The sequence below is a fragment of the Spermophilus citellus genome (assembly GCF_964194105.1).
Source record: "Spermophilus citellus genome assembly, chromosome: 13".
Lineage (NCBI taxonomy): Eukaryota > Metazoa > Chordata > Mammalia > Rodentia > Sciuridae > Spermophilus > Spermophilus citellus.
This window is the reverse complement of record NC_138193.1, coordinates 57169160-57180459: the sequence shown is the minus strand read 5'-3', so window position 1 is coordinate 57180459 and position 11300 is coordinate 57169160. Positions and strand designations below refer to the sequence as shown.

Here is an 11300-nt window from a genome sequence, read left to right as displayed (position 1 = left end):
AGTCCAAGCATGTTGGTCAGGCGCCGGTTTCCGGTTACGTCGTGGGCGATTGGCCTTGACGGAGAGGAGGGGCCTTGATTGTTTCCTTTTTGTGAAGTTGAGGTAAATCAGGTGTCTGGTTCTGGGTAACCCCGGCCAGTTATGTTTGTGGATCATGTTGCTTATTTTCTTTATATATGCCGAATGGAAATGAGTTCTGGAGGAGTGGGCCTATGATATTTCTTTGGCAGGAATTACTACTTTGTTCCTGGGCTTCCCATAACACCCAAATTAGTGATTTAGAAGTAAGGGTGCTGGGTCTGTCTCCAGGAATTTGAACCTAGAGCCTTGGAATGTGGTCCCTATTGATGGCCCAGTAATTATTTCTTCTCTCTCTCTCTCTCTTTAAATTATTATTTTTAGTTGTAGATGAACACAATACCTTTATTTATTTAGTTTGTTTTTTTTAAATGTGGTGCTGGGGATCAAACCTAGTGCTTCATGCATGCTAGGCAAGCGCTCTGCCACTGAGTCATAATCCCAGTCCCCAGTAATTCTTTTAATACTGCCTCCAGAACTCCATTCAATGTACCACGCACCCAATGTATGAAACGCAAAGTGCAGCGTAGATATTCTCTAAGGAGGTATTGATTTTCAACATCAAGTATACAAGTCTAAAAAGTGGATTCCCATTTGTTTTCTGTTGTTATCCCAAACAGTAAAATCCAGATTAAAGTTAAAAATGCATTCCTAATGTTCAGTATAGTAAAGACAAAATACATCATATATTTGATGTATGATGGTACTCAAAAATCCTAGGCACTGAATTTTCTCTTGAAGGGTCATAACAATGTAGCTTTTCCATCACTTGCTGTTACTGTTGAAACTAGAAACTTGACATATGGTTTTTTAGTTTCTTTTCTTCATTAATGGATTTCAAGTCATCATGTCCTAGCCTTCCCTCTGTGAATTGGTCCTACATCTGAACATATAATTAATTTCCACTCTTCCATACATCTTAAAAAATTTCACACATAATGAGAAGAAACATACTAAGAAAGTGACAAAATCACTGTCCAGATACAAAGAAACATCATCACAGGGAGATAATGAAACTATTTATTTTAAAACCAAACCACTAGGAAAATATATTACAGCCTTGACAGAGCAAACAGGCTATACTATCATTTCAAGTAATAAATTTGTAAAAAAGACAACATGCTCCTTATCCAGAAGTTAAGGTGCCATGTTGGGGCAGGAATATTGCATGTTGCAAAGGCCCCAGGCAAAAATGGTAAAGGTTACTGTGTGGGTTGTCCCTCCTTTGCTCTCAAAGTGGGAGTGGGTGTCACAGTTTTTCCTAGCCCAAGCTGTTTACTTTTTAACTTTCTTGTTGCCAGGGGATTATCTCCATAAGGCTCTGTTAATTCAGGGAACTAAACAAGCAATGCTGGATTTAGGCTTCTGTTCCTTTCTGTTCTATGAAAAGCTGTTTTTTTTTTTTTTTTTTTTTTTCTTCCAAGGACAGTACTTCACAATTCCCTTAGCTAGTGAACAGTCACTGTTTTACTATTTCCAGATACTGGTATATGTATCACAATCAAAATTCCTTTCTCTTAAAGGGGGAAAGATTATTCTGTCACTTTGCTGCAGAATGCCTCAAGGTTCATATGCTGGTAGAAGAAGCTCTGCTTCCCATACTTAATGTGACATTGCCTCTTGTGTTTTTGCAGTGGTCTCCCAGCTGAGAGATGCAATAAAAATGTCAAGAAATCCATACCTTGATGGCCATAAAGGGTATATACAAGGAAGCTTGAAGCTTTCCAAGTTCTTATTCAAACTATTCTCCCTCTCAGATTCACATCTTAAGTCCACTTCATGCCTTGTATATAAAAAACTACCAAACCAAATAAAGATCTGGAAATCTTTCCCCTCTACTAGATTAGTGATCTCCTGGATTTTGTTTTACAGCTTATGGAAAATGGTATGTTACTTCTGGTAAACAGGAGGTTGGCAACAAACAAAAAACACCTCTTCTCAAACTCTACCAGGTCACTGGCAGTCTGGAAGAACCTGCCATCCTGTAGATACCTGTGTTGTAAGAATCTGGTACCTTAGAGGACTCTGGCTTGGTACAAGGGAGCTTTCTACTGTCAGGATAACCACTTGCCATGTAAAATTTAGGCTCTAAAAGGCTCCCCCATCCTTTCACTCAAATTTTAGCACCATTTTTTTTTTCCCATTTCATTTTCTTGGATCAAGACACAAAGGAACCAGTGTCTAGAGTCAAGTGATATATGCCTTATACTTGCTGCCTTCCTTAGTTTCTTCATTCATATAAACTTTGCTTAAGAGACTAAAAATTCTCAATCCTTTTAAAATAGATTCCTGCTCTGAGCCCCAATGGTCACTGGCAAGGACTTTTATTTCCCAATGGATGAGAGAGACTCTTTCATCTTCTTGGTCATAGTTGGGATGAGTTGCATGTGGTCATCCACACACTTGGTCACACAACTGTCCAGTTGCCGCTTCACCTGAAGCTCTTTATTCCCAGCATCTATTGAATCTTTGGCTTTGTCGTTGCAATGCATGGTACACCGGGCCAGGCGGTCCTAAAGCAAGAAGGAAGAGAAGGCTGAGAGGCTGGGTTCCATTTACTAAGTGCTCATCATGTGCTAGTCTTGGCATTCATATCTGGATCAGTTAAAGGAATACTAAGTTCAATTAATTAAGATTGTCTCAGGTGAAACAGAAGGTCACACCAGGAAGATCCAGACAAACCATTACTAGAAAGAAGGGGAACAAGAGGGTAAATTATGTGGAAACCGCTGTACTATTTTGAAACGTCTTGATTCTTTATTGTCTGTTTTTGTGACAGAGGAACACTCAATTCAATTCAAATATTTATTGAGGATCAGTCATTTTTCTAATGTTGTGGAATATAGCAATGAGTAAACAGATACAAGTTCTTGCCCCCATGGAACTTGCATTTCAATGAGGGGAGAGACCAACAAAATCAGTAAGTGGACCTGTTGAGGAAACCATTGGACATATGAATCTGGAGTTCAGGAGTGAGGTCTGGTCCTGAGATGTGAATGTAGGAGTTATCCGATACAGATGATACTTACAACAATTAGACCAGACAAGTAATTAGAAAAAAATTAGAAAAAGAGACAGGGTTCCAGTATAGCCTGGGCATTTCCAACGCTCAAGAGGTTGGAAAGGAAAGTGCCAGCAAAGGAGGCCAAGAAAGAGGGAAAGGGAGAGAGGTGCTCTGATGGCCAAAGGATAAAGTGCTTCGGAGAGGTGAGGGAGTCACTGCATAATGATGCAGATAGGTTGATTAAGATGAGGACTGCACAATGATCACTGGATTTATCCCCAAGAGGTGCACTCACAACTGCAAGAACAGTTCTGGTACAGTGGAAGGTGGAAGTCTGCCTGAATCAAGACTACAAAGAGAACAGAAGGAGAAAATTATATAGTAATCCAAGAATCAAGTTTTCAAAGACCTCGTCTATAAAATTAACTGTTAAATGAACAAAGAAATCCTTTGGAGGGTTTTTCATGATCTTGGAGAAATTATCCCTTCATAATGGCAGTAATTTTGAAGAGTTTTTGTATAGCACAATTGTAAAAAATGTATCATACATAAGGTGCAATTTCTTCTTTTTTATTTTTTATTTTAAAGAGAGAGTGAGATAGGAGAGAGAGAGAGAGAGAGAGAGAGAGAATTTTTTTAATATTTATTTTTTAGTTCTCGGCGGACACAACATCTTTGTTGGTATGTGGTGCTGAGGATCGAACCCGGGCTGCACGCATGCCAGGCGAGCGCGCTACTGCTTGAGCCACACCTCCAGCCCCTCTTCTTTTTTATTTTTATAAATTAATTTATTTTGAGAGGTGGTGGTGGTGGAGTCTCTTACTATATTGGCCCTGGCTGGGTTTGAACTCCTTCCTGGGTTCAAGTGATCTTCCCACCTCCCTCATCTTTCTTAGTAGCTGGGACTAAAGGCATGTGCCACCATGCTTGATTAGGTGTGATTCTTTTTCCTGTGAATGGAATCTCAGGCTATGAGAGACTGGTTCAGAAGAGGGCTCTAAATATACATGGAAGAAGGGAATAAAATGAAAAGGTAAAAGGCAGCACTCTTAGGAATGTCAGGGGGCGTTTCTGAGCCAGGCATCAGTCAACAAAAATGCTTCATATAAATGACCACTCCCAGTGACACCAGAACTGCCCCTTGGGTGAGGCAAGCAGGGGTAGTCTTGGGTGGGTCTTGTAAGTTCACAAAATAAATGCAGGGTTTTGCTCTAACCGTGTACCTTTAAAGACTGTCTTATTCTAGTTTCCTGGGAATTCTGTCTTAAAAATGGATCAACATACGTTTTAGAAAATTTTATACTACATAGCATACACTCTATCTGTATGTGTCTAAAACACTCCAAACTTTACAACACAAAGTATAAGGGCTTTTGGTCATAAACTCCCCTGGCAACTCCTTTTTTTTTTTTTGTCCTGGAGATTTACCCAGGGGCCCTTAACCCACTGAGCCATATCCCCAGTCCTTTTTTTATTTTGAGCAGTGTCTTCTTAAGTTGCTTAGGTCCTTGCTAAATTGCTGAGGCTGGGTTTGAAATTGTGATCCTCCTGCCTCAGCCTCCTGAGCTGCTGGGATTGCAGGCTTGTGCCACCACACCAGGTCTGGTAATTCCTTTTTACATCATTGTTTTATGGAAAAGATAGTTCAACTTAATACTCAACTTTCAGGATCTTTTCAAAATTTCAAACCCTGGGAAGATTGATTAGCATTAGGACTATTACAAATTTAAACAGAACTAAGACACTAAAGCCAAGAGCCTGAACAAACACTTGTTATCTCCTGCTGAGTACATCAAGGACTAAGACACCTCTATTTGGGGTATTCCTCACCTGGAACTTCTCCAACTCACTGGTCACCAAGGCCTGGGCTTGAGCCAGAGGTGCATGGCAGCGCTCAATGCACTGGTGTACTTGCTGCATGGAAGCCTGGCTGTCCTCACAGCAGCTGGCGCTGCACCGGAACATGAGGCCCTGGGGAGAGAGGACAGAGCCTGGTCAGGTAGAAAAGCTTCAGAGAGACAGAGATGATCAAGTAGTAAATACAAGGCTTAGGAGGTTACATGTGTATTTACATGTCTCTCTTAACCTGCTTTTACCTTCCATTAGAATAGATATCAGGACCTTAAAACCACGACCAAGAAAATTATCCTGTGCTTAGTACAGTGTTTCATGGCATTCTTTGGCTGAGTGGATAGGGAAGGAAGAAATGGACAGGTAAAACCAGGTAACCCACAGGTACAGAGGTCGGCAACCTAGTAATCTTACTTCCACCAAATGGCATTCGACCAATTAATCCTTGACTCAAGGGACAGTATAAAGGAAAACCCACAATCCGGTGAGGGAGGCGGGATGAACAACCACAAAACATTTAGGGCGGGGTGGGGGGGTCAAAGCAGAACAGTACACACACTAGCGTTTTGTAATGCAAGGTTCGGGGCAATAGAACCGGGCATGACCTGGCTATTGGGGAGACCGGGAGATTTTTTTTCTACTTGACCTTCCATCTTGTCCTTTCTGGGTCTCGGGCTGTTCACCTGCGTAAGGGGCCGAGCCAGAGAGGATGGGGGGGGGGGGCGGGACGAACGCCCCACACACCCAAGCCTTCTAACTCGGCCCGTGGAACCCTCTCATCCAGGTCGAACTGGGTGGACAACGGCCTACCGCGTGGCCGGGCCAAGAATTTCACCCGATAAACCTAAGCTCCAAAGCCCTGTCTGAGGGCGAGGCGGGCTGAAGGACGCCACGGTCACCCCAGAGGCGCCCAGACTCGGTCTGCAGGGATGGGACAGCGGTGCCGCGCATAGAGCAGCAGCTGAGGGAGTCTGGGAATCAGACCGCAGGAAAGGGGACCTCAGTTCGGTCCCCCTTGTTACCTGCATCTTCCGGATGTTCTCCCTCTCCACACTCTTCACCATGGAATCCACCGCCTCCTGCACCCGGAGCTGCTGCACCTCCGCCATGACGACCCCGCGCAACGCCGCGCTGGCGCCCACAAGGACTCAGCGCACGTTCCACCCCTCGCCGCCGCGTCCCGGCTCTCCGGCCCGCCCTCCCCAGGCCCGTGCTGCTCCCTGGCGTCCAAAAGGAGCAATTGCACGCCAGCGTTTGCGCACGCCGCGCAGTCCCTGGTCCGCCTCCCGCAGGCTGGTGCGCAGCCAGCCACCCGCAACCGCGGGGATGTGCGCCCGCCCGGCAGCGAGCGCTGCGGCTGGTTGCCCACCTGCCTCCCTTTTTTCTCTCCTCCATTATTTCTTCTTCCGTTCCATCCTTAAAATTCTTAAAAAAAAAAAAACCCGTGGAATTAACATACAAACACTCAGATCTTAGGTGTACAACTTGATGAGTTTTAACAAGCCGTGTCCATTGCCAAACTCTGCTCTTTCTGTTACTATAGATTACATTTTTCCCATTCTAAAGCTTCATGTGTATGTGATTATTGAGCATATACTCATTGTGTCTAGCTTTTTTTTCCCCCCACTTAGCATAATGCTTTTGAAGTAGAACCATGTTTTTGGTTCCCTTTTTGCTGCCGAGGAGTATCACTTTGAATGGGCAACCACACTTTATCCTTTCCCTTGTTGGAAGGCATTTTTGTCTTGTCCAATTATTAGCTGTTATGAATAAAGCAGTCACTAGGAACATCTCTTAGCAAGTCTTTTGCAAGACACAGGATTTCTTTAATCTTGGGTAAATATCTAGAAGTGAAATTGGGTAGATGTGTGTGTATGTGTGTGTGTGTATATATATGTATATTATATATATTATATATATATAAATATATATATATTTATATATATATATATATAATAAAAAATTAGCATCAAGGGCAGGGCGGGGGGGGTACAGATATCCAATCAATGGCGAAGCATATATGTGAAAGCAACAGGAGGCTGTTTTTATTTATTTATTTTTATTTATTTTTTATTTATTTTTTTATTGGTTGTTCACAACATTACAAAGCTCTTGACATATCATATTTCATACATTAGATTGAAGTGGGTTATGAACTCCCAATTTTACCCCAAATGCAGATTGCAGAATCACGTCGGTTACACATCCACAATTTTACATAATGCTCTATTAGTAATTGTTGTATTCTGCTACCTTTCCTATCCCCTACTATCCCCACTCCCCTCCCCTCCCATCTTCTCTCTCTACCCCATCTACTGTAATTCATTTCTCTCCTTGTTTATTTTCCCATTCCCCTCACAACCTCTTATATGTAATTTTGTATAGCAATGAGGGTCTCCCTTCATTTCCATGCAATTTCCCTTTTCTCTCCCTTTCCCTCCTGACCTCTGGAGTGGTTCTATCTAGCATGCCCCACCGCACCCCCATCTTTACTATCCTAAACGTTCATATATCAAACACATTGTGGGCACTGTGCTAGGTAGGATCTTGGGTGCAGAAGGTAGCATCAGTGAGAAGGGGAAGTTGACAATTGCAGGTAGTATTGGAATAACAGTGCTATAGGAGATGGCCCGACGGGCAAGAAGGAAATGAGCGCCCAGGTGCCCCAGGAACGCCTTTGCATTCAATCTGATTGAATTGAGGAGCGGGCCTTCGCTGGGCATACAAGAGTCTCGGAGGCCAGGCTCCGTAGGCTGTCTTGAGCAAAACAGAGAGCAAACCAGATTGAAGCCTTGGGGAAGTGCCTGGAGTGGGGAAGGAGACTAGTGGGTGAGTGGGACACAAAGGAATGAGGTCCTATGGGTGGAATTCAGGCATTTGCTGCCATTGGGCACTAGATGGCAGGGCAACTCTGGTTTGAGGGCAGTGGGCATCTGGACTCCAACCATGATCCTTTCAAGGAAATTGTTCTCCCCGCACGGTGGCGCACGCCCTGTAATCCCATCAGCTCTGGAGGCTGAGGCAGGAGGATAAAGAGTTCAAAGCCAGCGTTAGCAAAAGCGAGGTGCCAAGTAACTCAATGAGACCTGTCTCTAAATAAAATACAAAACAGGGTTGGAGATGTGGCTCAGTGGTCAAGTGCCCCTGAGTTCAATCCCCAGTCCCCTCTCCTTCCCCCAAAGAAAGTTGTTCTTGGACTAGGGTGTAGCACAGTACTTAGCTCTGTCGGTCAGAGTCTTTGGTTTGATTTTCTAGCATCAATAAAGAAAAGACCATCATCCCAAAGTTGTTCTTCTGTCATCAGACCCACGTGCCAATGAACCCCCTGGAAATCCGTGTTTCAGGGTCCATGACATTCTTTCCACTTAAAATCAGGCTACAGACTGCTCCCAGCAGCAGCTGGAACCCAGATGATGCTAGTGGCCAGGTGTTGTTTTAAGTTTTTTTTTTTTTAATGGATTATCTGATTTAATTTCCACAACAATTCTCTGGGATGGTTACTTTGTTATGCACTTTCCCCCACTCAGGGGCAGAAATCCCAGGCCTAAGAGGTGCAGTCACTTGCCAAAGGTTGCAAGCTAGACAACCAACCCTGATGGGCTGACATCCATTTCTTACTGTAGAAGTAAGATATCTCTTTTGTCCAGGCCTGAGAGGCTGTTGTAAACAGAACAATTCCAACAAGCTTTGAAGCTTTGGAGAAGTGGCTGGAATAGGAATCTCAATGTATATTAAGTTATAAATCCCATGGAAAGTTCTTTCTTTCTTCTTTAGGGCATAGTCTAAAACTCCTCACTTTGCTCCCATATTCCTAAAATGTCAGACTAAATATTTCTGGCAACTTCTAGGTGTAGGAGCCCAGTTAATTATACTAAAATGAGTTTAAAAGTCTTCCAGTAATATGTCTTTGTCAGTTTATGCAAACTAGTGTATGCAAAATGAATGGCTTTTCAAAAATATAATTTTTATTGTTGTTGTTTATTTTTTATATGGTGATGGGGATTGAACTCAGGGCCTCATGCATGCTAGGAGGCACTTTACCACTGAGCTATCTCCCCAGCCCCCAAATAAATGGCTCTTTAGTTTTTATGAAAAGTGATTCCTGACTTCCAGTTGGCTTTGGACATCAATGGGAAGCATGGTGAAGGCAGAGTTTAATCTCATGTTAGGAAGCTCAGATACCTGATTGTGTTATTATACTGGTGCTCTGAGAATAGATAATGAGGTTTCAGGATTATCTGGCTCTAGCCTTGACTGACTCCCTGGAAGCAAGTCTGAGTTCTTTTAGGATCTGGGGTGCTTAGTTATGTAGTCTTGATTTCTTTCTGATCTCTACTGCACTTTTGATCTCCACTGAACTCAGGTCTTTGGGGGAGGCCCAACAGTGGCAGTTACACTCCCAGTCACTCCAGCAGAGACAATGGCCCTAGATGGATCAGGGCTCTTCCTTATTATATTTAGGATGTGGGTGGGACAAATGGGGACCTGAAGAGCTGGGACCAGGGGAGGAGTGAATTTTGCTCATTGCTGCCACATTTTCTAATCTCAGGTTAGTAGTGGGTGACAGCCAAAGAACTAGCTATAGCCAAGTCTGGTTGAAGAGTTCTGGATGAACATTTATGGATCAATGAGCATTTCTTAAGTTATCATTTTCAAATTATGATACTCCTTGGTAGATTAGGAAGCCTTGCTGGGGAAAATAAAACACTCACCCAAAAGACAATATTTTCTCCCGAACAAGGTATTCAACCTTTTAGAAGCCTAAAGTATTAAAATACATTTGAAACTTACAATGGTTATTTTATGTTTATTTTATAAAAATAAATAAAGCAAATGTTTTATGATATATCATACCACATAAAAGTCTCTTGAATCTATGCACATCTCTCTAGCCTACTATTTACCACCCTAAAATTTTCATTATTATTATTTGCTTGGGCTGCTATAATTTGCCATGCTTAAGTTTTTTGCATATCTTCCAATTGAGTCATCTTTTATTTGGCCTGTAGAATATATTTATATAGTCTTATAATGAGCTCTTTGTCAGTTGAAAGTGTCACAAATATCTTTTCTATTGTGTGACTTGCCTTTTCACTTTTTAAGTAACATGAATTGATGAAAGAAATCTTAATTTAAGTGTAGTCCTAGTTGTAATTTTCCCCTTCATTGGTCATTCTTTTTGCATTTTGTTAAAAAAGATGTTTGTGAACTCCAAGACATTAATGTATTCTTAAGATGTTAAAAATTGTATTTATTTATTTTATTCAGTCTTTTACCTTTTTAGTATATACATTCTAATTCCATAAATGTCTCTTAATACTGCTTTAGCTATTGCCACATTTCAATGTGTACTATTTTTTCAAACATTTTCTAATTTCCATCACAAATTCTTCGATTCATAGGTTATTTAGAAAAGTATTTTTTAATTTCCAAACAGATAGGTAATTTTTAGGTAATTTTTTTGTGATTTGATTATGGTCAGCAAACATACTCTGTATAATTTTGGTCTTTTGATTTGTTGAAACTTGCTTTATGGTATCAGAGAAGTCTTTTCTGATTGGCTCCCTTCCATCATGTATGCTTCTCTGTCATGTATTTTCTTAGCACCTTGTACTGTGACAGTGCCTGTCACTACAGCTCATTACTTGTCCCAGATTTTTCTTTGATAGATTAAACACTCAAAGAGGACAGGGACCATGTGTGTTTTTCACTGCTGTTTCCAATTTCTTTGCTTAGTGTCTGGCACATACTAACTCTTTAGTAAAAATTTGTTTAATGACTGAATAAACTAATTAATTTCATTAAGAAGTAATTAATCAAGTTACTAAAAATAATTGGAAACCAGAGAAAAGCAACAATAAATAGATAAAAGTGTAAAAATCCATACTACCCTACTATTTTACTTTTTTTGCAGTGCTGGACATTGAATCCAGGCTTTTTTTGGGGGGGCTGGGCACTGGGGATTAAACTCAGGGGCACTCCAAGGACCTGAACAGACACTTCTCAGAGGAGGATATACAATCAATCAACAAGTACATAAAAAAATGCTCTCCATCTCTAGCAGTCAGAGAAATGCAAATCAAAACCACACTAAGATACCATCTCACCCCAGTAAGATTGGCAGCCACTATGAAGTCAAACAACAACAAGTGCTGGCGAGGATGTGGAGAAAAGGGTACACTTGTACATTGCTGGTGGGACTGCAAATTGGTGCGGCCAATTTGGAAAGCAGTTTGGAGATTCCTGGGAAAGCTGGGAATGGAACCACCATTTGACCCAGCTATTGCCCTTCTCGGACTATTCCCTGAAGACCTTAAAAAAGCATGCTACAGGGATACTGCCACATCGATGTTCATAGCAGCACAAT

General features: G+C 41.8%; 1 protein-coding gene and 1 long non-coding RNA gene across 2 annotated transcripts; one reads left to right on the top strand and one right to left on the bottom strand.

Moving 5' to 3' along the window:
• Position 1: 1 nt before the first annotated feature.
• On the top strand, positions 2-1907 carry LOC308632255. The gene is made up of 2 exons (XR_014018459.1): positions 2-102; positions 1713-1907. It is a non-coding gene; the product is annotated as an uncharacterized lncRNA (long non-coding RNA).
• Positions 1085-6120, bottom strand: FAM136A (family with sequence similarity 136 member A). Its single transcript, XM_081264183.1, has 3 exons — positions 5956-6120; positions 4913-5053; positions 1085-2591 (listed from the first exon to the last, which is right to left on the bottom strand). The coding sequence occupies exons 1-3, from the start codon at positions 6040-6042 to the stop codon at positions 2403-2405; spliced, it is 417 nt and encodes a 138-aa protein (XP_081120309.1). The 5' UTR covers positions 6043-6120; the 3' UTR covers positions 1085-2402.
• Between the last annotated feature and the right edge of the window lie 5180 nt (positions 6121-11300).